This window comes from Pezoporus wallicus, unplaced genomic scaffold (assembly GCF_028554395.1).
Source record: "Pezoporus wallicus isolate ANWC-B61680 ecotype Strahan unplaced genomic scaffold, APGP_CSIRO_Pwel_v1 contig_6966, whole genome shotgun sequence".
In the NCBI taxonomy this organism is placed as follows: Eukaryota; Metazoa; Chordata; class Aves; order Psittaciformes; family Psittacidae; genus Pezoporus; species Pezoporus wallicus.
The window spans coordinates 2247331-2273271 of record NW_026639746.1 but is presented as its reverse complement, the minus strand read 5'-3'; the positions used below and the strand labels follow the sequence as shown (position 1 = coordinate 2273271).

General features: G+C 40.9%; 1 protein-coding gene across 2 annotated transcripts in view; it reads left to right on the top strand.

Moving 5' to 3' along the window:
• The window catches only part of MAPK12 (mitogen-activated protein kinase 12), a 32333-nt gene extending 6605 nt beyond the window's left edge, over positions 1–25728 (top strand). Inside the window, exons 3-12 of one of the 2 annotated variants that reach the window (XM_057415797.1) lie at positions 1050–1108; positions 3244–3355; positions 10403–10432; positions 14488–14535; positions 19550–19664; positions 20320–20391; positions 21108–21187; positions 21937–22015; positions 23595–23768; positions 25547–25728. In XM_057415797.1, coding sequence (XP_057271780.1) covers positions 1050–1108; positions 3244–3355; positions 10403–10432; positions 14488–14535; positions 19550–19664; positions 20320–20391; positions 21108–21187; positions 21937–22015; positions 23595–23768; positions 25547–25617 — 840 coding nt within the window. In that variant the 3' untranslated portion in view covers positions 25618–25728. The remainder of the gene's footprint in view (positions 1–1049; positions 1109–3243; positions 3356–10402; positions 10433–14487; positions 14536–19549; positions 19665–20319; positions 20392–21107; positions 21188–21936; positions 22016–23594; positions 23769–25546) is intronic. The other variant, XM_057415798.1, reaches the window with a different exon arrangement.
• The last annotated feature ends 213 nt before the right edge of the window (positions 25729–25941 follow it).

Below are 25941 nucleotides of genomic sequence, written 5' to 3'. Positions count from 1 at the left end.
ATGGAAATGCGTCCATGAGGGGAACCAAGCAGGACTTCTGAAAAAGTGGGCCTTGATAGGGAAAGAAATGCATATTGGATAAGATTGCTGCTAAAACATTAACCTTCTTCTTTTTAATACTGAAATCTGAGGAGAGTACACAACTTTTCTGGCTGTATATGCTCTGTGTGTGTTCACATGCTGCCTTAGGAAATGCTCATAGAGCTGCATTATGCTCCATTGTTGTCACATACATCTTCCTAATCCTGCTCTCCTCCCTTTCTCTCCCTGCCTCCACACAGAAATGGAAAACCTTATTGTAAAACTGTCATGCAAAAAACAAAGAAAATAATTTATTGCTATAATATTAGTACTGGAAGTATTATTTCAAATAATAACCACGTTCTCTGTGGGTTTAATTATTGTTTTACGGTAGTTATAGTATTCTTCTTAATTAGTTTCATTTAACAGTCCTTGGGTAAATATTATTAGTGATTTTTTTTTTCAAATATAATTATGGCTACAAAGAAATAGAGTTGTAATTTTCTGTGTTCATCTTTATTAGTTTTTCTGTCTTGCTCATCATTATGACATTATGGTAATACCCAAGCTAACTGCAGTAGTTTGCTCTGAATGTGGAAAGGCTAAAAATCTGCGCAGTAGTGATTACATCACCGGCTAGGTGACTAGCGTTTATGACTGCTTCGGGTTATGAACTGATTTGTCTGGTTCATTTTTGACACTTCAGTGGTTAAAGTTAAAAGATGCTCTCTCTTACATAAGACTGTCAGCCTCTGAACTTCCCATTCAAGTAAATACATGTTTATTATGTTTTTTTCACAGGGTCAACAGCCCTCAGAGTTATAAAATTAAACACACAACAGATCCTGGTGTTGCTAGGCGCTACTTTAGGTATACGTTCTGCCATCTTTATGCCTGTAGATAATGCTTCACGATAGAAATGGTTTTGATTATTTTTTTTTTTCACTTATTATGCAGTTCAGGATTTTTTGTGTTAAATCAGTATTAATCCATGTTGGGTTTCTTTTTTTCTCTCCTCTTATTTTTAGGTCATTGGAATATTAGATGTGTTCACACCAGATGTAACACTGGAGAAGTTTAATGACTTGTAAGTTCTGAGATGTTTGTGTTTGGAAGGAGGGCAGCATTGCTTTTGTGGGAGGAAGGGTTGCTGGATTTTTATCTATAAGATGTGTACTTCTTTCAGGCCTTAATAAGTGAAAGTTTAATGGATTTCCTAATTCACCTTTCAAGTATTGATTTCTCACCTGAAGACCCAGGTTGTCCAAATGATAGGATAATTCTTAAGCAAAACAAGTAGGCTGAAAATGATGCCTGCTGCATGACATGCCGGTGTGATCCATTTTAATACTAGGATTAATTCAAAACTGCTGATGCTGCTGAATGTGTTTAGTGATTATCTGTACTGCGATCTGTTGTACTCCCTTGACTGGTTTCCCAGTCCAGTGGTCCAAACAGCACATGGTAAAGACCGTTTCTAGCACCAGCCACGTACCTGACCTTTTGGCAGCATCTCAGATACTTAGCATGTCTGCTGCTTTGCTTATGGATCCCACTACAGTTCTTGTGCATTAGAGTCACTAGAGAAACAGTGGTTACAAGTCCTATTGGGCTTAATGTAGATTTCATGTTACATTCATAGAATTGTTCTGGATTTCATCTAATGTAGCTATGTTTCAGAACTAGCCTTGCATACTTATAACAAAGAAAGCTATCTGACTGGAATATGAAGGACAGAAAACGGAGCATGAGTTCATACTGATCCTTTGGGCCAAAATGATCAATGAGCCAAAAAGGTTGTTGTTCATATTGCCTATTGTGCTAGCCTTTTATATAGCATATGTAATAGAATGCCCATCTACCTTCAAGCACTGTCTTAAATGGGACCCTAAAATAACCTTTTGAGTTTTAGAGGTGCAAGTCAAGTAGGATGGACACTTCTATATCTGAAACTGCAACAGGTGAGCCTGTGGCAGAATTTTTCAAGACTTTGGGCAAGCTAATACTGGTGAGCAGAGGTAGAGGTGTGTACATTTAAAACAAAAGTAGAGAAACTGTTTCTGTGAAATGACCGCAAATGGGTCATTTAAGGGAGACTTTCTTTTTGCTGACTAGTCATGAGATGTTGTCTGTGGCCTGCTATACAAATATCAAGTTCAAGTGGATTTATGGCTAGAAGCAGCAGAAACATTGTGGGAGGTTTCACCAGAGCCAGTCACTAAGGTTGGTCTTGTCTGACACCTGGGGTTTCTTAGCTGACTTGTATAGCCCTCCTGCCTGGAGGGGAGCATGCTCATACTCAACTCTCCACTCTGCTATCCTGCTCCTCTATTCTAATAGTCGGTGTTAATGAAGTTTGAACTCAAAGTCCTATCTATGAAGGAACAGTCCTTTGCATGCTCATGTTTGTGTTGAACTTCCTTCAGTTTTAGATATTGCTGACTGAAATGGTGTACAAAATCAGAAATGTATAAATTTGTACCAATTCGAGTTCTACTCTACCACCTGCTTTTCACCCCCTCCCTCTCTTATTCTTTGCATTAATCATGCTTATATGATACATGATGTGCCAGAACAGGCTGCTGGTCCTCATTTTGTAAGAATTTGAGGTTTTAACTAGAAATTGCAAAGAACTTAAATGCATTAGGCATGATGTTCCAGTTGAAGTGATTTGTTAATCAGGTGCCTAACCTTTTCAGATTATTTGAGGACTCCAGCTATGGATTCTAAATACATTTTTAATAATAAAAATAAGTTTGTGAAGTTTCAAGTAGTAGACAAAGTGTTTAAAGTGAGCCCAAAGTGTTTGATCCCATTGTTGTCCTGTTCCAGTGTGGTGCTCATAAATTATTACTAAAGTTTGGATTTTAAAACTCAGCCAAAAGTGGGTTTTTCCTCTCTTATGCTTTGTTTGTTTCTCCACCCACCCACATTTAACTGCAAGAAATTTTAAGTCATCAATTTGTAAACTTAGCAAATTGTGCTTATATAAAAATGTTGTCTTATTTGTGCTTCTCATTGTGTTCTTTGCAGTGCTTAATGTTTAGATATTGCTTTGAACCAAAATAGATAGAAACAGAAAACTGAAGGGCAGGGTGATGATGGAATTGTTTAGTAAACAGAATGATCTGTAATTTAATATTGTCACTGAACTATAACATACAATTATGTTTCGATTTATTTGACAAATTAATGTTATTCTGGCTTTGTTTTGTTTTTAAGCTACCTTGTCATGCCATTTATGGGAACAGACTTGAGTAAGATAATGAAGCATGAGAAACTAACTGAAGACCGAATCCAATTCCTGGTATATCAGATGTTGAAAGGCTTAAAGGTTTGCTGCTTCTATTATTATTTTGATTTCACAATCTTTTTTTTCCTAGTAAATCATTATGGAGAGCTAGAAATACTTATCCTTTGATAGCGGGATAAACTTTATCTTGCCTGGCATAGTAAAAGCAGTGACATTCTACACAGCAGTTGTTCAGTGGCGATAAATGTGATCAGGGGAGGGGAAGTGTTGTATTAATTATGGTTTTGTTTGTGGCTTTTTCAAGCAAAAATAAAAGCTATTCATTCAAGATCCATATAGTACATTGATCCAGGATGGCCTTGGTTTCTGTATCTGAGTACACCAGAAAGTGCCTGCTGTGATTTTTAGTTGCCTTCTTCCCCAGCAGTTGATTGTGGTAGTGCTTTGCCATACCTCTTAGTGTGGTTGGTTGGAGAGTGTAGAGACTATGAATGAAACCGCTGTTGAGTTCAGAGGCAGGATTCCCCTTGGCTTGATCCCTCACCTACATCATCAGCTTCAGATTTCTGTCATTTGAAAATGTTTCCGTGGCTTACCAATACTGGTCTGACGCACTGTTACACAAGACATCTGCACCTGACTTGTTCTAAGTGTGGTACATGTCTGTGCACATGCGGAGTGCAGACCCAACAGCTACAGCAAAACAACATAGATTTGAATGTTAATGACCCGCACAAAGATGATTCTAAATGCATAAGCTGTCATATACTTTGCATGGTTTTCTTCCTCATCTTTCTGCTGTTTATTATTGCTACTACTTTTTTCCTCTGTTTGGGTTTTAAAAGATGGATTGTGATTTATTGGAGTTCATAACTTATAACAGAAAAAGAAGATAACTTTTTAAGCCCTCCCTGTCCATGTACAACCTGTATGAATGTGATATGAAAATGCTTCTCAGTCTATATTGGCACTACAGTGCTTTGTTGTTTTACAGTGTTTGCTTTTTGGGTGTACACAACTGTTCATCATGAAAGGGCTACTACTTCTTTATTACATTTTTATTTTGGTGACACAATTACAAGTGAAGAAGAACCTTGACCTAGCTCTGCAGGCTTCAGCCAGGCTCTCTATAGTGGTGCCTGTTTTATTCCCTTTGCTGCTCTGGAAACATGTGCTGTAATGAGTCCATGGAATGGCACTGTCTGGAACTGAATGTCATTTCTTGGTTGCTTGCACAGTACAGTTTTGATTTTACGGTCCCGTGCCTGCAACATACAAAGTATGTGAAGACTTTCCTCTGCACTCATACAGGGATAAGTGGACTCACTGTACTGGAAGGTGGGTTGCAGAGGGATGTGCTCTTGCAGTCGAGATATAGAGATGGTTTTGATACAGGAAGGTCTAGCACATCCATCAGGATGATCTTCCAGATCTATATTTGCATTGCCAAACACTATTAAAAATGAATAATATCGTAGGACAGCATGCTGTTCCTGGACAAAAACATCAGGAAAAGCATACACAAGACTCCTTTGTCTCTCAGTACTTAAAAGATGCAGAAGATCAAGTAAATTGTTTTACTCCCTTCACAAATCTCAGTAAATATACTTTGTTGTTGAGTCCTGCATTATTAATTTGTCTTTGACCTTATCTCAGATTTTGTGTTCTTCATTAAGTAGACATTAATTCACATAGCCTTTTACATATGCTAAGTAATTATTCTTTTTATGCTACAATCGTGCATTTAAATGCCGTAATTCCCATTTTACAACTGCAGAATCTAAAGCCAGGTTTGGGGAAATTGGCTTTATTTAAACTGGAAGGAATTCACCTTCAGGCTTTAAATCTGGAATTACGATTTCAGTTTCATAGTTCCCTAATTACAAAGCCATGTCCTAGTAAGTGTTTTCTCAAGGACAACATAAGTAGAGCGGACTGTTTAGTTGCAGATAACTGTCTGGGAAACAGGTTTCTAGGAGAGGTGTGCTATTCACCAGAGATTTAAAACATCATTTGGGCTGATTTTAGATGCAAGCAATATATGAGCTGTAGAAAAGTAGCTTGAGTTGAGTGTAGTAGAAAGGATGAATAATGAATTTCATTTCAGTGAAATGGCTTAGAAACATATTTTGGTCCCAGTGGCCTAGATTATCTCGGAGACCAAGAGTGGTGTTTGTGGGTCCCAAAGGTTGACTGAAGTCTGTTGGATCAGTAGATGTGGAAGGCAAGAAGAGCAGACGTGTATGCTTGACCTACATCTGAAGAAAACAGAGCAGGGATTAAAGAGGATGCGTTGGCTTTGTGTGGCAGGTTTGGTAGTGGGGGCTGCAGGGGTGGCTTCTGTTGAAAACACCAGGACCTGCCTCTGTGTCGTACAGAGCCAGTCCCAGCTGGATCCAGAGTGGATCTGCCAGTGGCCAAAGCTGAGCCCATCGGCAGCCTTCATCACACCCTTGTGATAACAGGTTTAAGGAGTGGTGAAAAATACTGCAGCAGCTGTGAGAGAGGAGTGAGAAAATGTGAGAGACACAGCCCTGCAGGCACCAAGGTCAGTGAGGAAGGAGGAGGTGCTCCTGGTGCTGGAGCAGAGATTCCCCTGCAGCCCATGAAGAAGACTGGTGGCATGAATTGACCCCTGCAACCCATGGAGGACCATGTCAGAGCAGATATCCACCTGTAGCCCATGTAGGAACCCATGCTAAAGCATAGGGATGTGCCCATGGACAGCCAGCATCGAAAGAGACTCCTGGCAGGTTTTGTGGCATGACCTGTGTTCCACGAGGATCCATGCTGGAGCTCCTGAAGGACTCTACCCCGTGGAAGACTGGAACAATTAATGTAGAACTGTCTCCTGTGCGAAGAACCCCATGCTGGAGCCAGGGAAGAGCATGAGGAGGAAAGAACAGTGGAGACAATGTGTAATGAACTGACCACATTCCCCATTCCCTGTCCCTCTGCGCTGCTCGGGGGGAAGAGGTAGGAGAGACAGGAGTGAAATAGAGCCTGGGAGGAAGAGAGTGGAGGGGAAAGGTGTGTTTAGTTTTGGTTTTGAACTATTCTGTTCTGTTAGTAATTGGCAATGAATTAATCTTCCCCAAGTCACATCTGTTTTGCCCATGCTGATAACTGGTGAGTGATTTCCTTGTTCTGATCTCAGCGCACAAGCTTTTCCATCGTATTTTCTAACCCACACCCTTCTGAGAAGGGCGAATGAGACGGTAACTCAGTGGGCACCTGATCAGCCTTGGTGGGTTGACCAGCCAAGGCAAACCCACCACAGAAGAAAAGAGCAGGAAGTTCCTGATGTTCCCTGCTATTCCCAGGGTCTTATAAAAATGAAAGCAGTTCTTACTCTAGTTACAAGGCAATCAGCAGGGATGGTGGGATAGGCTTAGTTAATTGGTATCTCTGGTCTCTAACCCTGTTACATCTTCTGTAAGGAGTGATTCTCGTGAATATTTTGTTTCTCTCCCCTCATTTTGGAGAGCGTAACTGTACTTACCTCAAAGTTACCAGCAGGAAATAAGACATTATTCAGCTACTGGACTGTTGTTTTGTCGTTTCCTATTGCACAGCAAACATGAAAAGTCTTTAATGTAGCTGTTCCGTTAAAGTTTGAATTCTTCTTGAACCAATCCATCCAGCCACAGCAATGCACCTAGTTGGAAATATCTGTAAGAAACAAGAATGGTTCAGTGCTTCAGGGACATTCTTGCAGCACTGTCTGTGCTAGGAGGTGAGTTAAGCTGAAAGCAGTGTTGCTATCATGCAGGGGGAAAAGAAAAGGGCTCAGTAATTTGTCCTTTTCCAGCTATCAGGAAGTTAGCTGTTAAAGAAACTTTGCCAGGTTTTGCATGAAAATCCTGTACTTTCCGAAGTCTGCTGAACACGGTGCATCTGTGTTTACTTAGATTGCCTTTTTGTCAGGGCAGGGGAAACCAAGCATGCACACAGGTAGCACTCTGTTGAGGCATTGTAAGGGAAAAATACTTGCAGTGCCTGGGAAGGAGGTTCTGTAGACCTGTGTTGTAAAACTCTTTCAACTTCCCAAGCTTGACCTCTTTTTTTCTTCCACCTTTTAACTTTGATGGACTCTGTTGGGCTGGGTGTGGGGTGTTAACAATGTTACCTGCGATAGGCATTTGTCCTTTGTGTAAAGTACATAAGCACTTTATAGAATGGTTTGGGTTGGAAGGGACCTTAAAGCTCATCCAGTTCCAACCACCTGCCCTGGGCAGGGATACCTCCCACTAGACCAGGTTGCCCAAAGTCCCATCCAGCCTGGATGAGGCTCATTTTTTTGGTGACCCTTGTAATTTATCAGAATTTAACTTCATCTGTGATAGGGAAAAACAGTGTGATTTGACACCACTTAAAATCAATGAGGTGCCTCTGCTTTGTCTGTTTCCTAGCCAAGCCTTAGTCTGGTATTAAATTTGTTTAAGTGTGAATTTGCAACTTGGAAGGGCTTTCATCATTTTATTTGTTTGACATAAGAGCTGTGTATTGTCAAAGAGTACAGAAGGCAAGCTGAGCAGAAAAGTCTCTATGTGGGTGGAAAGGGCTGGAGCTTCCACTGCTTTCAGTCTTGGGTCCCTCTTCTGCAGGACTGCCAGTCAGGTTTCTGTTGGTGGAGGTTGGGGAGGTGGGTAGCAGCCCTGTTTTCTTATGTGTTCAGTATTTAAGAATGGATGGGTAGCTCTTGGGCCATACAGACACCTGTTCAAGATTCTTTTGCCACACTCAGGGTGATATTTACCTGCTCGAGTTCTCCCCTTTTGAAATCTCTATTTGCTTTTTTTTGGTTCATATTTGTGTTTGTTCTTTTTGCTTCTCTGCTTTCTCTTCCTGCTCTCACACATTTCCTCTTTGGTTTTTCCTGCCCTGCCAAGTCACTCACCCTTTTCATTTTGCACGCTGCCTGGAATGCTTTCTTCTGAGTCTCTTCTAATTCCCTTTCTATTAGTTTTTTTATTTTGTGCAGAGATTGCATATGCAGACAGGAATGCTTAGAATTTAGACAACCGTTGGATAACTTCCTAGCATAGTCTGAAGCTTGCATTCAAGTATTTATGCACGCTACCAAAAATTGTCTTTAGGATAATGCACAGAGCTCATATGCTCAAGGCGCTTTACTCACATTAGCTGGGTTTTTCAATCAAATATTGTTCAGGTGTAGTGGTAGTAACATATTGTGAGGAATATGTCTGCACTGGCTGGGATGGTTTTGCCATGTTAAGAGTGAAAAAACTGACAATAAATGGATGATTTAATGAGGAGAATCAGTAAGAGGAGGATCCTGTTTCAGAAGGTTATTGAACTGGAATGGAAAGGTTTCTGAACAGAGACTGGCATAGTTCCAGTGCTGCTACCTGCCAGGAGATAATAGAATGCAGTTAAAGAAATACAGCTATTTTTAAAGAAACACAGCAGCACAGCACCAGTATTTCAGCTTACAGAGGGGCTGATGTGTACATTAGCACCAGGAATAAGTGCTACTTCATGTAATCTCAATAGTGTTGTATTAAGAGGAGGGTTTAGAAAATACAAGCTTGCTCCCCAAAGTGTTAACATCATTTTGGTGCTGTGAACACTCACAAAACCTTCAGTGGGGTGAGAACACCAGTGAAACCACACTCTTTCCCCCAGACAGGTGAGATTAACTAAAACCCAAAAGGGTGCAGTCCTTCTAATTCCTGTTTCTACATGCCACATTCTTAGGTGCAGAAATTCCTCAGTCTGCCAGTTACTTCTTTACTGTGTACAGTCACACCAGCAAAAATAGCCTATAGAATATTTTAAGCACCTGATCTGGAAAATCAAGAGGCTTCAGTAAGAAGGCATTGAAATGATTTTGAATGCAAGCGATTGTGATATCCTTGATCAAGATGGTTACTGGCAGAAGACACCATCTTTTTCTTTACTGGCAGTCTAACTACTTGCAGATACATTTCTTAAAAAAAACAAACAAACACCAAACAAAACCCCCAAACTCCCCATATATATCCTCTCTGGTATCTGCATACAAATGACAAACTTCCTCTTTCTGCATCCAGTTCCTCCCATCCCAATCCACTTTATACACATCCATCACAGATACATTTTGTAGTTCTTCATCTGCTGTAGCAGTTTTACAGCCAGCGTTCTGGGGAACAGCCACACGCCTTCAGCCCTTGTGTCTGCCCCAGGAAATCCTGTGAGGCACTTTGGCATTTCCTAGGGTGATGTTAAACCTTGCCCAATCTGCAAGTAGTGTGTAGCAGGAACAGGTCTACCGCAAGTGCCAAGACCTGCAGGGACCTGGGCACAGCAGTTGTCAGTGCAACAGTGGGGCCCTACCACAGTCTGGGCTGGATTGGTGAAGTTGTAGGCACAGGGTTAAGGGAGGGGATGTTCTTTTTTCACCACATTTCAGAACCTATGAGACCACATCTGGAGTGCTGTATCAGGTGTAAGAGAGGAGAAAGTAAATATCAGAGTTTCATTTCTGTTCAGACACTGCTTTAAAAAATGGTTTGACTTTTGTGAGCCCTTATATAGATCACTGGGAAGGGTGATGAAAATATTCAGGTAAAAGAGAATGTCTTGCAACATGCCCTCTAAATGTTTCATTGAGGAAGTACTAAAGCATGTAGCAAGACTTCTTAACTAAAACCTTGACTGGCCTTCATCCTGATCTTAAATGATCTCTTAAAAGTTAGTGCTGCTGGAACATGTGAAACTACGCTATGACTGGAGACATATGTTGCAAGAGAGCATTTCTGACATATAAAATAGTAGGATTTATTTTTATACATATATATATATAGCAATGCCAAAAATTAACTGAAAACACAATTTTATATATGGGAAGAATTAGAACTGTATGAAGAATTAAAAAAAAATGTATGATCCATTGCAGTATTCAAACTGATTTAGTGGTTTCTTTTTACTGGGGGAGGGGAAGGGCAAAGTGCTAGTTTAATTATCTGAATGTTAAAAACACAGCTAAAAAGGTCTTTTGTGCAATAAATAAACCTTTTCTAATTTAATTACTTTAGCACCATGAAAGAGTACTTTCTCCCCTGCCCCAGGCAACTTCTTTAAGTCAGGACCACAGTAACTAAAATCTACTTTCTCTTTTTACAGTATATTCACTCGTCGGGCATAATTCACAGGGTAAGTGGAAACAATATAAAAGATGTTTATGTTTTGATGAGAGGTGTTTGTGAATAAGCATGCTCATAAATGTGCCTGAAACTCTGTTTATAGTGTCTGGATTTGATGATGCCTTTGGTTTCTTCTTCAATAGGAACAAAAGGTGGTATGGTTGCATCAGTTTAAGCTGGGCACTCGAGTTGCACTGAATGCAGCTTAGATTTGGCTTCCTTAAATTACCTTGTGAAGCTGCATTGTCCCCACAAGAACAAATAGTGTCTAAATTAAGATGGTTAAGTGTTTCTTTTTTTTTTAATTAAGATTAAACTTTTAAGAACAATATATACATATACATGTTGTTTAAGAATTATGTTAATGTTCAAGGAAGTCCACTTAAAGTCACTTTGGTACTGTGAATAAGAAGTTCTGAATGATCCCCTCCTGGTTCTAAGCAGCAAAACTTCCCCCAAAACTGTATCACAGCAGTAGAAACTGACCTTTTGTACTAAGATACCAGGAGCAGCACAGAAAGTGCACGCCATCTAAAGAGGGGCGCTTTAAGCTGGACATGGAAGCTACGCGAACTGCCAAAATAATGTAATAAGTTGATATTCTTGTTTCTACAACTGCTGTGATCATGGTCTGAATTTACAGTTGCTGAGACCTTTTCTAAGCTCCCTCTTGTTGGCTCTTAAGTTTCTTGATTTCCTAACATTTCTTTGTACCAATTTGCTTCTCTTCAAGGCCCCTCTAACCTTAAAACAACTTCATCTAAAACAGGTGGATGCCTGTTAAAAAGTTCAGAAAGAAGATTCTTTTAAATGTCTTGTGCCAAAGTGTGTCAAAGGTTTGAAAAAGCTGAAGGAAACTCTGTTTCTGATTTTTTTTTTCTTTGTCTATAACTGAATGTCTAAAAGTCACTGATGTTGCAAAATCTTCTTAGCTGTTGCCAGTACGCTTCCCTTTGCTGCTAAACTTAGAAGTATAACTTCTGAAGATCATTAGGAGTCTCTGCAGTAGTTGAAGAGGCTTCAGGGAATTCTTTTTCCATGTTGCAGTCTCCATTCAATTGCCTTTGTTAGGAAATCAATTTTCCCACACAAGGGAACAGAGGCTTTTAAGTAGAATCTTTTTTGATTCCTTCGGTACTTCTTCTAAGTCTATCAGTGTGGAACCTTTGTAAAGTGTATTTTGATATGCAGTATGTACACTGGAGAAATGTTTATGTGAATCCTTAACTTTGTGGTGTCAGGACCACAGTCACAGGCCGTGGTCGTCGTGGGGGATTTTAACTTCCCTGATGTTTGCTGGAAGGACCACTCGGCAACCCAGCCGCAGTCCAGGAGGTTCCTCCAGTGTATGGATGATAACTTCCTCCTGCAAATGGTGGATGAGCCGACCAGGAGAGGAGCGCTGCTGGATCTCATCCTCACTAACAAGGAGGATCTGGTTGAAGCAGTAAGGGTTGAGGGCTGCCTTGGTTGCAGCGACCACGAGATGGTGGAGTTCAGGATCTTGTGTGGCAGGACTAGTAGAATACCAAGTAGAATTGCAACCCTGGACTTTAGCAGGGCAAACTTTGGCCTTTTCAAGCAATTGCTAGGGGAAATCCCATGGGCAGGGCTGCTTGAAGGTAAAGGGGCCCAAGATAGTTGGTTGACATTCAAGGACTGCTTTTTCCGTGCTCAAGATCGGAGCATCCCGACACGTAGGAAGTCAAGGAAGAGGGCCAAGAGACCTGCGTGGCTAAATAGGGAATTGCTGGGTATGCTCAAGTGGAAGAGGAGAGTTTACAGGTCATGGAAGGAGGGGCTGGCCACTTGGGAGGAATATAAGGCTGCTGCTAGAGGATGTAGGAAGGCAGCTAGGAGGACTAAGGCATCCTTAGAATTAAACCTGGCAAGAAGGGTCAAGGACAGCAAAAAGAGCTTTTTTAAATACATGGCAGACAAAACTAACACCAGAGGCAATGTAGGCCCACTGATGAACGGGATGGGTGCCCTGGTGACAGAAGATAAAGAGATGGCAGAGTTACTGAATGCCTTCTTTGTCTCTGTCTACTCTGCTGCGGGCAGTCCTGAAGAGCCCTGTACCCCTGAGACCTTAGATGAAGTCAGGTCGACGGAGCGGTTTGCCTTAGTCGATGAGGAATGGGTTAGAGACCAGTTGAGCAATCTGGACATCCATAAATCCATGGGTCCAGATGGGATGCACCCGCGGGTGCTGAGGGAACTGGCGGAAGTCATTGCTAGACCACTCTCCATCATCTTTACCAAGTCTTGGGAAACGGGAGAGGTGCCTGAGGACTGGAGGAAAGCAAATGTCACTCCAGTCTTCAAAAAGGGCAAGAAGGAGGACCCGGGTAACTACAGACCGGTCAGCCTCACCTCCATCCCTGGGAAAGTGATGGAACACCTTATCCTTGGTACCATCTTAAGGCATATCAAGGATAAGAAGGTTATGAGGGGCAGTCAACATGGCTTCACCAGGGGGAAATCATGTTTGACCAATCTCTTAGCCTTTTATGAGGAAATAACACGGTGGATGGATGATGGCAGAGCGGTGGATGTGGTCTACCTTGACTTCAGCAAAGCATTTGACACGGTCTCCCACAGCATCCTCACGGCTAAAATGAGGAAGTGTGGACTGGATGATCAGGTAGTGAGGTGGACTGCGAACTGGCTGAAGGAGAGAAGCCAGAGAGTTGTAGTCTATGGGGCTGAGTCTAGTTGGAGGCCTGTAACTAGTGGAGTGCCTCAAGGGTCAGTACTGGGACCGGTATTATTTAATATATTCATCAATGATTTAGATGAGGGAATTGAGTGTACTATCAGCAAGTTTGCTGATGACACTAAGCTGGGAGGAGTGGCTGATACGCCAGAAGGCTGTGCTGCCATCCAGCGAGACCTGGATAGGCTGGAGAGTTGGGCAGGGAGTAACTTGATGAAATATAACAAGGGAAAGTGTAGAGTCCTGCATCTGGGCAGGAACAACCCCAGGTTCCAGTATAGGTTGGGGAATGACCTGTTAGAGAGCAGTGTAGGGGAGAGGGACCTGGGGGTCCTGGTGGACGACAGGATGACCATGAGCCAACACTGTGCCCTTGTGGCTAAGAAGGCCAATGGCATCCTGGGGTGTATTAGAAGGGCGGTGGTTAGTAGGTCGAGAGAGGTCCTCCTTCCCCTCTACTCTGCCCTGGTGAGACCGCATCTGGAGTATTGTGTCCAGTTCTGGGCCCCTCAGTTCAAGAAGGACAGGGAGCTGCTGGAGAGAGTCCAGCGCAGGGCAACTAAGATGATTAAGGGAGTGGAGCATCTCCCTTATGAGGAAAGACTGAGGGAGCTGGGTCTCTATAGTTTGGAGAAGAGGAGACTGAGGGGTGACCTTATCAGTGTCTATAAATATATAAAGGGGGAGTGTCACGAGGACGGAGCCAGGCTCTACTCAGTGGCAAACAATGATAGGACAAGGGGTAATGGGTACAAACTGGAACACAAGAGGTTCCACTTAAACTTGAGAAGAAACTTCTTCTCAGTGAGGGTGACGGAACACTGGAACAGGCTGCCCAGGGAGGTTGTGGAGTCTCCTTCCCTGGAGACATTCAAAACCCGCCTGGACGCATTCCTGTGTAACATTATCTAGGTGTTCCTGCTCCGGCAGGGGGATTGGACTAGATGATCTTTCGAGGTCCCTTCCAATCTCTAACATACTGTGATACTGTGATACTGTGAAAATGCCACCAACTTATGTCCAAACCCCACTTGCAGTAAGATGAGTGAGTTCCTTCACTGGCAACTATTTTCCTGACTTCTAGCAGAAAAAAAAGTTGATTTGTTGGGGGGTGGGGGGACCCATACTGGAAAAAGCCAAACCTAAGCAAGTTTGTGTCTTTGTTTCTGTTACTTGTTATATTTAATGTTCTCATTTAGATTTATGACATTATTTTACCTGTTGCTGTTCTAAGTAGTTGTATGAAAGCCGTTAAAACTTAAATGAAAGAAAGAAGGAAAGAATGAGTGCTTCATTGGACTTGGTGTAAAATCAACAAATAACATCCATTTCAAATCTGATTACAGGATCTAAAGCCTGGGAACCTGGCAGTAAATGAAGACTGTGAATTGAAGGTAGGATATGTTTATTTGAAAAAGCAGTCAGATGTGTTTAGAAATACACCGCAGAAGACAACGAGTGCAACAGCTGCAGATGTGCTGGCTGGTTTCAGTGGAGGGCCAGGCTTTCAGCCCTTGGGCTTCGAGGGGTCGTGAAGAAATATGGGAATGGTGGAAAATGAAAGGGAAGAGGAAAAAAAAATACAAGCCACTGCTCCTTAGAAGTATTTTCCCATTTGTTTGACTTCACTCATCACAAAAATAATGAAATATCTATTTAAGATATAAAGCCCTGAACAGTGCAAATCTCTTCACCTCCTGTTTGGACGTCCTTGACTGATATAAATGTGCATTTCCTATGAACAGTGGAGGCAATGGTCAATTTCTGAGACCATTATGGAGTCAAGCACAAGAAACGGCTGCACCTCAAACTAGAAATCTTGCCTAGGATGTTTCAGCTAAAAATCTCCAGTCCAGAGAGGACACTGTGGGAAGGTGGTACCCAGTGCTAACAGGGGAGAGATGGGGGTTGACTCCAAGACATAGTTGATTTCAGGTGAGGAAGTCAGTGCTGTGGGTTATTAGAGTCATGGCATCATTGGAGCAGTTGCTGACTTAACTCCTTCCAGCTGGGTGAAGGGAAGTGTAAGAACTGAAACTGCTTCTGTGGGTTTGGAGTTGATGGAGCAGTCCTTACCACAGCTGTGTGCCCACAGCAAAGGCATGTTTGTGACAGTCCCCCTTTTCCTGTGTGATGTGTATGTTGCAATGAATACTGCTTTGTTTGTATGCAGTCATACATCTAAAAATACTTTTAAAGAAAAAAAATCACATCATGGTTACAGTCAGATAAGAGCTGTAATGGAGAGCTCTTTTTATGATATGTTGCGGCTAATCTCTTCAGAGAAGCATGAGACGAATCACATAATGCTCACCACGAATAAGAACATCTTATTTCTTTGAAAGTGATTGCTTCTGCACTGTTACTGCTAATAGCAGTATCAACTGCATGTAGACAACAGTGTATTTCATAGCAGGAATTATAGAATGTATCAGTTCTGCTTCATTTTTGTTCATAATTGAAGTAGTGAGAAAAAAGTCATTAAAGTGAGACAATTCTTAATTCAGCCTCCTATTGTTCAGCTAATGGCAGTTTCTGCCACTACACTGCAAGACAGGTAGATTTGATGGCATTTTTTGTATTACATAGTTGCTGCCTCTCTGGAGTGGGACAAGTATCAGCATGTACTGGGCTTCCCTTCAGAGATGGGCAGGAGGATGGTGCACACCCACACCCCTTCCCAGTACCAAAGCTGGGTTTAGCTGCCATGCATCCTTGGAGACCAGGTCTGTAGCACCCCTTGTGGAAATAACGTTATGAGTCCTCAAGGGCAGGTGTTGCCACTTCCTTGGAAGTGTTCTCTGTACTGTCTGAGTGGTAATTCTCCTCTTGCACAACATTTGTCATCTCAAGCATCTTTCTTAATCATTGAACCGAAATACTGAATCTGGCCAACTCTGATTGCACTTTCTTAAATGTATTGGAAATCTTCCAAAGCCTGTTACAGTGGATAATATTTGTACTTCAGAAATCATTATGCAGTGTACCTTGAGCTAGCAAAAATACATCTATTTGGCTGTGTGAAATGACTTTGTTATTAAAAAAGTCAATTATTTATTATGAAGCAGAATTATGTAGTGCTCAACACTGTTTATTTTGGGAATATATTCTCTTGAGTGCAGACATAGTAGCCCCAGACTGCTTCCAGTCCCCAGTTAATTATATTCTTGTATTTTAATTTTTTGTCTTTATAATTGATTTTTCTCACCTGTCTTCCCTTAGCTCTAGCAATCTGAAAGGCTAGGCAGGGTTCTTCAGTGAATTACAAAATCAGGCTACATCTTCTGTCATGTGCTTGAATGACTGACCTATACATCCTCACAAAACAGCAGTAAATTTGAATGGGGCTTTTATATCCTGACATATAAATACATTTAGATCTTATGGCCAAGGGTTCCTCCCTAAAAGAGGCATAAGACTTTATGGGAGTAGTTCAATTATGAATATGTTATGTGTGTGTATGTATACATACATGCATACATACATATATATGTAATGTATATATTATGTATAATACAAATTTTTGCTCTTTGGAGACTGACCTGAATGTTCAGGATCCTGTTACTTCAAACTTTCCTTATCTAGCATAGAAATCCATTGCCTTTTCCTGGCTTGTAGGTGACAAAATGGTGAGTGGGTCCAGGTTGGTAGGGGAAAAAAAGAGCTATTAAAAACAGTTGTACATGTTTCTCTTTCCCACCCCCCAGCTGTGCAATTACACTTTGAGATGCAGCCCAGGTCTGAGACATTCTTCCATACTATGATCAGTCTCCTTACTTAACACAAGTTATTCTTTGTTGCTTGGATATTTTTAAGCTTTTAGATAAACGAAGACAAATAATACTATACCAGAACATAATTTTGTGAAACAACAAGGAGAGAATGTAGTACTGACCTTTGGTTTTTGTTTCTTTTGACTCTAAGAGTGAGATTATTGCGTCCCTGGTTGTACAATCAGCTCTGATAGCATATGCAGAAGGAAAGTGCAGATTTGGAACTACAAAATACTGGTTGTCAAGAGGCAGCTCCAGTCTATAAAGAGAAAGCCAACTATAGTATGTTGAGAAGTATGCACAAAAAAAACCAACCCCAAGGCTTTAACTGGGATCTTTCTTTCACTGAAGGAGTTGAACTGGCTTCCCCACATGTATGCATTCAGGTGCAAAAGGAAGGATATGAGCATGCTTTCAAAGTCAGCTTAACCTGGGCCCAGAACCATGCAACCATGCTACTACGCTGCTAGGGATAGCGCAAGCCTTTTTCCCTGTGTCTGTGCGCTCAGCAGCTTCCCTTGCATCAGCTCCAGCGGTGATGAGGCTGTAATAGGCAAGTTGGAACAGCTGCTTGAATTGGTAATTAATTAATAAGCAATCAGCTTTATTTTTCACAGCAAGCTTTCTGGCTCCCTCATCTAAAGCTCTCAGCTGCTACACAGGAGTCAGGAAAGTGACAGTGAAGGGTGCATGGGGGGGAAATCACAGCCCTTTCTGCAGTCTCAAAGTTTGAAGTTATTTTTGTTACAGTTACTGAAACAAGTTAGGAAAATTAAGTTTGCTGAGTAGAAAAGGAGCTTATCCTTAAGGAGCTGAGGGAATTTGCTCTCTCTTTTATAATTCCTGCATTATGGAAAGGATTTTTAACCTTGCTCTGAAAATTGCTTTAGAAGTTCCAGCTGAAAATTTGAATATTGGAGTATAAGAATAATAGTTTTGTGTGAAGAATGTTGCTGAAGTGGTACCACATTAAGTACTAATAGGGTATGCTTGTTCCTGAGCCTTATGACTATGTAAATGAAAAGAAATCCTGAAATTAATACGTAGTGCACAAAAAAATCTCAGTGACGTTTTCTGCTTTTATAAAAAGACAAACCCAAATTGTATTTTAGCTGTTTCCAAGTGTCACAAGCCTTAATATGGAAAATGCCTAAAAGGCTGTGACAGAATAGATGGTACTTCATGTGGCTTTTGACCTGTTATGTAAAACTTCCTTTTTTTCTTCCAGCCTGAGGAAATGTGTGCTGTATATGTAGCATAAATTTGAAAGCTGTATATAAAAGTGTATTTTGCTATTGCATGTATTTTGAATCAATAAGTCTTCAGTACCCAAAGAATCAGCCATATTCAAGTGTATTTTATTAGTAAGAATAAAAATCTCTTCCTTTGCATCCTACTTCTGTTTATAAATTGGTCAGCAGTTATGGGGGAAATACAGGAATGATATCTCAAGCATGGCAATAAAGAAAGCAATAATGTTTTATACACTTGATCTTGAATGAAAATGTAATCTTCCTTTCTGTTAGTGCTAGAGAATGATGAAACTATCCTGAAATGTTTTCAAACATCTAATTACAGAGAGCAGTACAAAACTATCACTTTTGGTTTAGTAATGCACAGGTGCTCCTAGTAAAAACTCTGCCCTCTCAATATATATATATGAAGCTTGACACACATGGAAACTTGTGGCTCTTCATGCAAAGGTATATACTCAACTATCTGTGGAAGATGATGATTTATCTTTATTAGACTTTATTTACCCAAGCCCCCTGCTTCTTGTTAGAAGCATGAACTTCCTGATAAATACAAACTGTCTGTCATTCCAGGAATGGGATTTTCTTGCTGTTGACCACATCTTTTGGCACCATCTTTCAATGGTCCGTACAGTGGGTTGGCATTATTACTCTAATTTTGTAGAATCTGACAAAAGGCCATTTTTCATCTTGCTGCTGTATGTGTTGCTGTATCTGGAGATAAATATCTAGGAGTCTTAGAAATAAGCTGAATTGCGCATAATCCTTTAAAAGAATTGCACTGACCTTGCATTCCTTACAGAGAGTTGCTCTGTAGTTTATGCAGTAGGTTGGAGAAGACTCAGTGGGACTAAATAATGGTAATTCCCTATGCTGCTTCAGATTTTCAATGTGATCGATAGGAAGCTATCCCGTGTATGAGTTATTCATAAAATAGAAATAATGATACCTGCTTACTTCAGAATATTGCTGGACACACTCTTGAATGATTGTGCCACCTGAGATACGAGAGCAATGATTACCATCCAAGATGGGTGCTGCTCTTTTAGCCTTAACATGGGAGGATGGTGATTCCATGGCCAGGGAACTTTTTGCGTTGAATGTGTTCATTATCTTTCTGAATGGTAATTGAAGAATTTATTGTTTCCTTTACTGGTTTTACAGCTTTTAGTGTTGCTATAGGAGTATATTACTTGGAAAAAGAAATTGTAAAGCCCCTTGCTACTTCTGTCTCGTTTTTTAAAATGAGAACAACACACTTGAGTGAGAAAATGATGCAAAAATGAACTAATATTTACAGATTTCTTTGACACACTTGTACAGTCTGTATGAAATAGATTGCTAGCTGTCTGATCAGGCTGTTCTTTGCGCTTCCACTGCAGATTCTGGATTTTGGATTGGCAAGGCACACAGACAGCGAGATGACTGGTTATGTGGTTACGAGGTGGTACAGAGCCCCAGAGGTCATACTCAACTGGATGCATTATACGCAAACAGGTCAGGATCTCTTCAGAAAAGCCATACCAGAGCTAAAGCATTCACTGAGTCAGGCAATATATAAGCAAGTCTTTTTTTCTGAAATGAATGAGAAACTGGAGGTGGAAATGACAGTCTAATTATGCAGAATTTCCTTGTAGATAAATTGCAGGTAATTGTTTGGTGATTGTGGGTTTGGAGGCATTTTGTACATTTTTTGAGAGTAACCAGAAGTGCCAAGGTGGCTGGAAAGTAGTGATAGAAATGTATACAGATGTGACAGTCTGGTCTCTGTTCTTGTGTTCTGCACTGACTGTCATCTTCCTGCAAAGATGTGCTGATTCTAACTCAGACAGGGGAAAATGGCAGATGGGGGGAATTCAAGTAACGCTAGGATAACCGTGAAAGTTTTTGGAAGCACTGAAAATTTACTTCCCACATCCATCTGCCTGTTACTGAGAAACTGATTCAGCATATTATCAGATTATCTCCAGTTTGCTTATTAGAAAGCCTGGAAGTTTCACTTTTACTGTTCATCCTAATTGGCATGGCGTTAATTTATTTTTAATGAGCTATAAAAGTAAATTTCACACTTTATGTTTTAAATTAAACTTTATGTACATTTAAAGGGACAGGTATTCAGCAATTTAATGTGACTGTTGGTCTTTTTTTCCAGTTGACATCTGGTCTGTGGGCTGTATAATGGCTGAGATGATAACAGGGAGGCCCCTGTTCAAAGGAAATGATCGTATCCTTCAGTGAATTTGTGACACTAATGTAAGAAAATGGTGAGAAGTTCTGATGTGATAGAGTAGGTCTGTTCAAAAACTGATGAGCATAAATTGAAATTAATAGTAAAATGCCTTGCACCTTTCTCATTGATTGCTTAATGTCTGTTCCACTCTTGCACATCTGACATTAAGAATTACTGAATATTTTCAATAGAGAAAGAGAACTGATCTTTGAATCACATCTCAAATCATCAGGTAAAAGGTTCTGTGAGGATAAAAAAGTTACATTTTGATTTTTTAGTAATAGATTCAGTAATTCCAGAACATGCACAGAAGATTCTGCTGCAGTGTATGGGCTGACAGCACATGCTAGTCCATTTCCTGCTTTTTGAGATTTTACCAAAAAGTGTTCTGTAAGTAACAGCTAGTAAAATGTTTCAGATTTACAGAAAACATCTTGCCCTGTCATTTTGTTGCTGAGGAGTAAGAAAATAGTGAAGATTCAGTCATCATTCAACCTCAAGTGATACTTCACTGGCAGTAGTAGTTATGATAATTATTAGAGGGCAATATTAATAGAAGACAGCAAGAGTTGCTTACTTTTTTTGTTATTTTCCAGTCACTACATTGTGATTTTTCGCTTTATTCTCCAGTAGTGCAGAAACACACAATTTTTGCAGGGTGATTAGTTTTCTTATGGTGAAAGTCTTTGTTCCTTATTTCTGGTAATCAGATCTGGACCAACTCACAGAAATAATGAAAGTAACAGGTACACCAACTCAAGATTTTGTTCAAAAGCTGCACAGTCAAGATGTGAGTATTTGGCTTTGTCAGTTGGTTTTACACATCTTAAGTTTACTTAATCCACGCTCAGTACTTAAACTGGCTGAGACAGTAGGTATTGGCTATTGAAATGATCCCTGATGTCACCTTTCTGCCTTGAAGTGCTTTGCACATAGCTACTGGAGATTGGGGGGGGGGCAGAAAATGATCAGAACGCTTGACAAATCTGTATATTTAAATACTTATGAGTTTCCAGTGCATACAATATAAGCAGTTCAGATGATGTGCTACTGCTTTTATCGGAAAATATGAATCTATTCAGAAAACTCAGTTGTTTGCAGGTGTCTGTCTTTTCTATTCGTATGTGGGTGTCCTTCTAGAATCCTTAAGCCCCTACTATAAAGAACGTAAAATTATTCATTAGACTAAGTATACCATTTAAATACTAATGAACTACTGTGCAAGAGGTTCCTGTAAACTCACTATGACATTCTTTCAAATGATGCATACATATTTATTCTAGCTAATATATTAAATATGGAGTACTAATAATTAAAGTTTTACATTATCATTTCTTAATCATAATTTTAAGGCTTGATTAAAAAAAAAACAAAGTTCTTTTCAACAAGAAGGTGAATATAATCAGGGTTTATGACCCCCCCCAAATTAATTTGTACACTGTGCTATCAAAGCATTGTTGAATTACCTATTAAGCATATAGTTAATGTTACATTATAAAGGCAGCAAAGTTCTAATTAAACACCCATGTTTCTTTTAAGGCAAAAAACTATATAAAAAGCCTCCCAAAGGTCCAGAAAAAAGATTTTTCATCCATCTTGAAGTATGCAAATCCTTTGGGTAAGACAGTTTGTGTGGATATGTATGATTTGTCTTGTTCTTGTGTTTGCATTGGAGGCAGCAGCAGTATCAGTCATACGATAGGTTTTGTGATGGTTCTTGTGCTTTTTCTATCTCTTGCTTTCCATGATTCATAACTTTGCCAAGTTTGGACCCTGCCAGGACTCAGATGTTTCTTAGAAGTGTGAAAAAAAGAAGTGTTTTGTGTTTTAGACTTCAGTCCAGCATCTGCTTAATGGTTTTGCTGGAGCAGCTTTCTCGAGAGCCCTGGCAGATTAAATATAAGTAATAATTTTTTCTCTGTATTGTATTTCAAATATAATTCTGAAAGACCTATCTGATCTGCAGTTGAAATGCAAGCAAATAGAAAGCTGACATTTTAGTCATGGAATTAACACATCCTGAGAAACATCTGTGCATTCCTGAGAAGTGCACTGGCTTGCATTTGATAGATACAAACAGCCAGAAGAGCATATCAAGTGTGCATAACTGTGACGTGACCCAAGGCAATCAAAGGTCTGAGATGGGTCTGCCCATCCTGTATCTGTTCCCCAATGACCTGAACAAACAGAAAGCCAGTTCTGTTAGAATATAAATTAGTATAATTGAATCTTCTCAATTTAAGAAGTTAAAATTGTATGTTCAGATATAGTAGAAATAAACATAATTAATAAGCAGCTCTTACCCTGACTGCATGGTTAGCTCAATGACCTTCTCAACTGCAGCAAACTACATATTTCCATTTAGATTTTAGGATGTTTTTTCCTATCATCTCTGTGACCATCTGGCTGTTTCTTGTGGAGAGAACAACAGCTCATGGTCTGGGAGAGAAGCCTGAAAAGAATCCACAATGTGGCAAGCAGGAGTTGCAGTATCTTGTCCCATGCTGCTGCTGCTTCTTCCTTTCAGCTGCTCCACCCAACCCAGGAACGTTCTTTCAGGATAGAAAAACAGACAATAAACAAATCATTCATCATATCTGTTTACACTAGCTTGTTTTGACAGTCCAACAATGGACCTGATCCAAAACATAGAACATAGAAGATTTTCATGGATTGTTTTGGCTGAGGTGAAAACCACACAGCAGATAAAGTCAGCATGGAGATTCTGTACTTGGACAACTGACTTGCGTAGTCAGCTTCAGGGTCTAGTTGTGCTTGGATTTGGTCACGTACAGAGCAATTCTCATTCTCTGCAGCCAGCTGTTCATTCTGCTGCTGTCAAGTTGTAAGGTACCTTAGAACCACAACAGCATGGCAGTGATGAAAGACACATGGGAAAGCCCAAAGCACAGTGGTCCTAGAGCCAGAAGCTGAGAAGGCATTAGCTGCAGTGATGTGGCTGTGTTGTATACAGAAGCAAGGGAGCACCTTTGCCTTGAGTCAGGCTTTTTACAGATCCCAGCTTGTTCACAACACAGTTTGGCCATGCAGGCGGGCCCCAAGGCTGTAGAATGAATACCCAATGATTCTACTTTGTAACTGTATATTTATTTGAAATATCTCCAGGGCAGTGTTACTGTGCACAAGCTGGAGTCAGTGATGTGATTTGAATACACTGTTTGTTTTCTCTGCAATAGCTGTAAACCTTTTGGAGAAGATGCTGGTGCTGGATGCAGAGAAGCGAATCACAGCAGCTGAGGCTTTGATGCACCCTTACTTTGAACCAATCCATGATCCTGAGGAAGAAATTGAAGCTGAGAAATATGATGACACATTTGATAACATGGATCTTCCGCTAGATGAGTGGAAGCGTGAGTTTAGATTTGTGATGTTTTAAAAAATTACCAGATGGAAAGACCATGTATACCCTTCACAAATTGCCTTCTCTGTTTTTGGTGGAACAGAGTAAATAGACATCATTAAGATGATGTCTATTGATAAGCCAGTGTTCTTATCAAGGAATGATTCCCAAAGGTTTTTTCTCTGCCTCCTAACAAAGGCTCTCCTTTTTCCTATGACTGTCCTCCTGTCTTCTGCAGCGTAGGAATCATAGAATCATAGAACAGTTAGGGTTGAAAAGGACCTTAAGATCATCTAGTTAAACCCCCCCTGCCATGGGCAGGGATACCTCACACTAAACCATGTCACCCAAGGCTCTGTCCAACCTGGCCTTGAACACCACCAGGGATGGAGCATTCACAACTTCCCTGAGAAACCCATTCCAGTGCCTCACCACCCTCACAGTAAAGAATTTCCTCCTTATATCCAATCTAAACTTCCCCTGTTTAAGTTTGAACCCATTACCCCTTGTCCTGTCACTACAGTCCCTAATGAAGAGTCCCTCCCCAGCACCCTTATAGGCTGCCTTCTGACACTGGAAGGCTGCTATGAGGTCTCCGCTCAGCCTTCGTTTCTTCTCCAGGCTGAGCAGCCCCAACTTTCTCAGCCTGTCTTCATACGGGAGGTGCTCCAGTCCCCTGATCATCTCCTGGCCCTCCTCTGGATTTGTTCCAACAGTTCCATGCCATTTTTATGTTGAGAACACCAGAACTGCACACCATACTCCAAGTGAGGTCTCACGAGAGCAGAGTAGAGGGGCAGGATCACCTCCTTCAACCTGCTGGTCACGCTCCTTTTGATGCAGCCCAGGATACAGTTGGCTTTCTGGGCTGTGAGCACACACTGAAGCTGGCTCATGTTCATTTTCTCATCAACCAGCACCCCCAAGTCCTTCTCCACAGGGCTGCTCTGAATCTCTTCTCTGCCCAGCCTGTAGCTGTGCCTGGGATTGCTCCGACCCAGGTGGAGGACCTTGCACTTGGCATGGTTAAACTTCATCAGGTTGGCATCTGCCCACCTCACAAGCTTGTCGAGGTCCCTCTGGATGGCATTCCTTCCCTCCAGTGTATCAACTGAACCACACAGCTTTGTGTCATCAGCAAACTTGCTGAGGGTGCACTCAATCCCACTGTCCATGTCAGTGACAAAGATGTTGAACAAGACCAGTCCCAACACCGATCCCTGAGGGAGACCACTCGTTACTGGTCTAAATGAAACCATTTCTGTAGCTTGTGGCCCTCCAGGGGATAGACGGGTGAAGAGATTCCTCAACTGTTGGCTGTATGGGACCGTTGCTGTATAACACAACAATTGTCGGCATTAATATGAAGTTAGGTCCTCTCAGGGAGAGAAAACATCTATCTCAGCAGACACTTAACTCTTTATCTAGATTTCATCTAGTGTCAGAGGTTTGTATTTTGGCTTTTAAGTGAGGACTTGACTTTTAAAGCTGATTTGCTGAGTAGCTTTCTGAGGATCTTGCCCACTATACTGTAAAGTCAATGCTTGCATCCCTTTGAAAGCACCTGTAACATTTCAGTATTGGACTACTTCTTCAAATCTGAAATGTTGAAAAGATGATTCTTGATTGTCTTACTTTTTGTACTCAGATTTCTCTCTTTTTTTGCCTGAAGAGGTCTCTCTCTTCCTGACCTAGACCAGAACCTAACCGGGCTGGGGCTTGCACCTTGCTCGTGTCTCCTTTTCCAATTAGACCGGCAAGTCTTATGTTTATTCTGTTGTTTTCCAGGCATTACGTATAAAGAGATACTGAACTTCAAGCCACCACAGACTTTGGAGTCAAAGGAGACAGCAGTGTAATTCTATGACTCAGTCTTTTCAGAACTCAGAAGAAAACAAGAAAGTTGTAAATGTTTGTGAGATTTCAGGTGTATAAAACTTTTATGAATAAACTGGATGTAATCTGTGTCATCTGCACTGTAAGAAAGTGCAGTGCGCTCTGCATGTGAAACTTGGTGCCTTTGGGAGTAGCATTTCAAAACTATCCAGAAACATTCCTGCCTACAACTTCTTCTTTCTGCATGAAAGAATTCAGGCTGTGGTAACCCAGTTCCATCCTCAAAAGAGCAGGTAGGACTAATTCTTCTGCTCAAGGATCAGAAGAGTACAAGTCACCACCCAAGC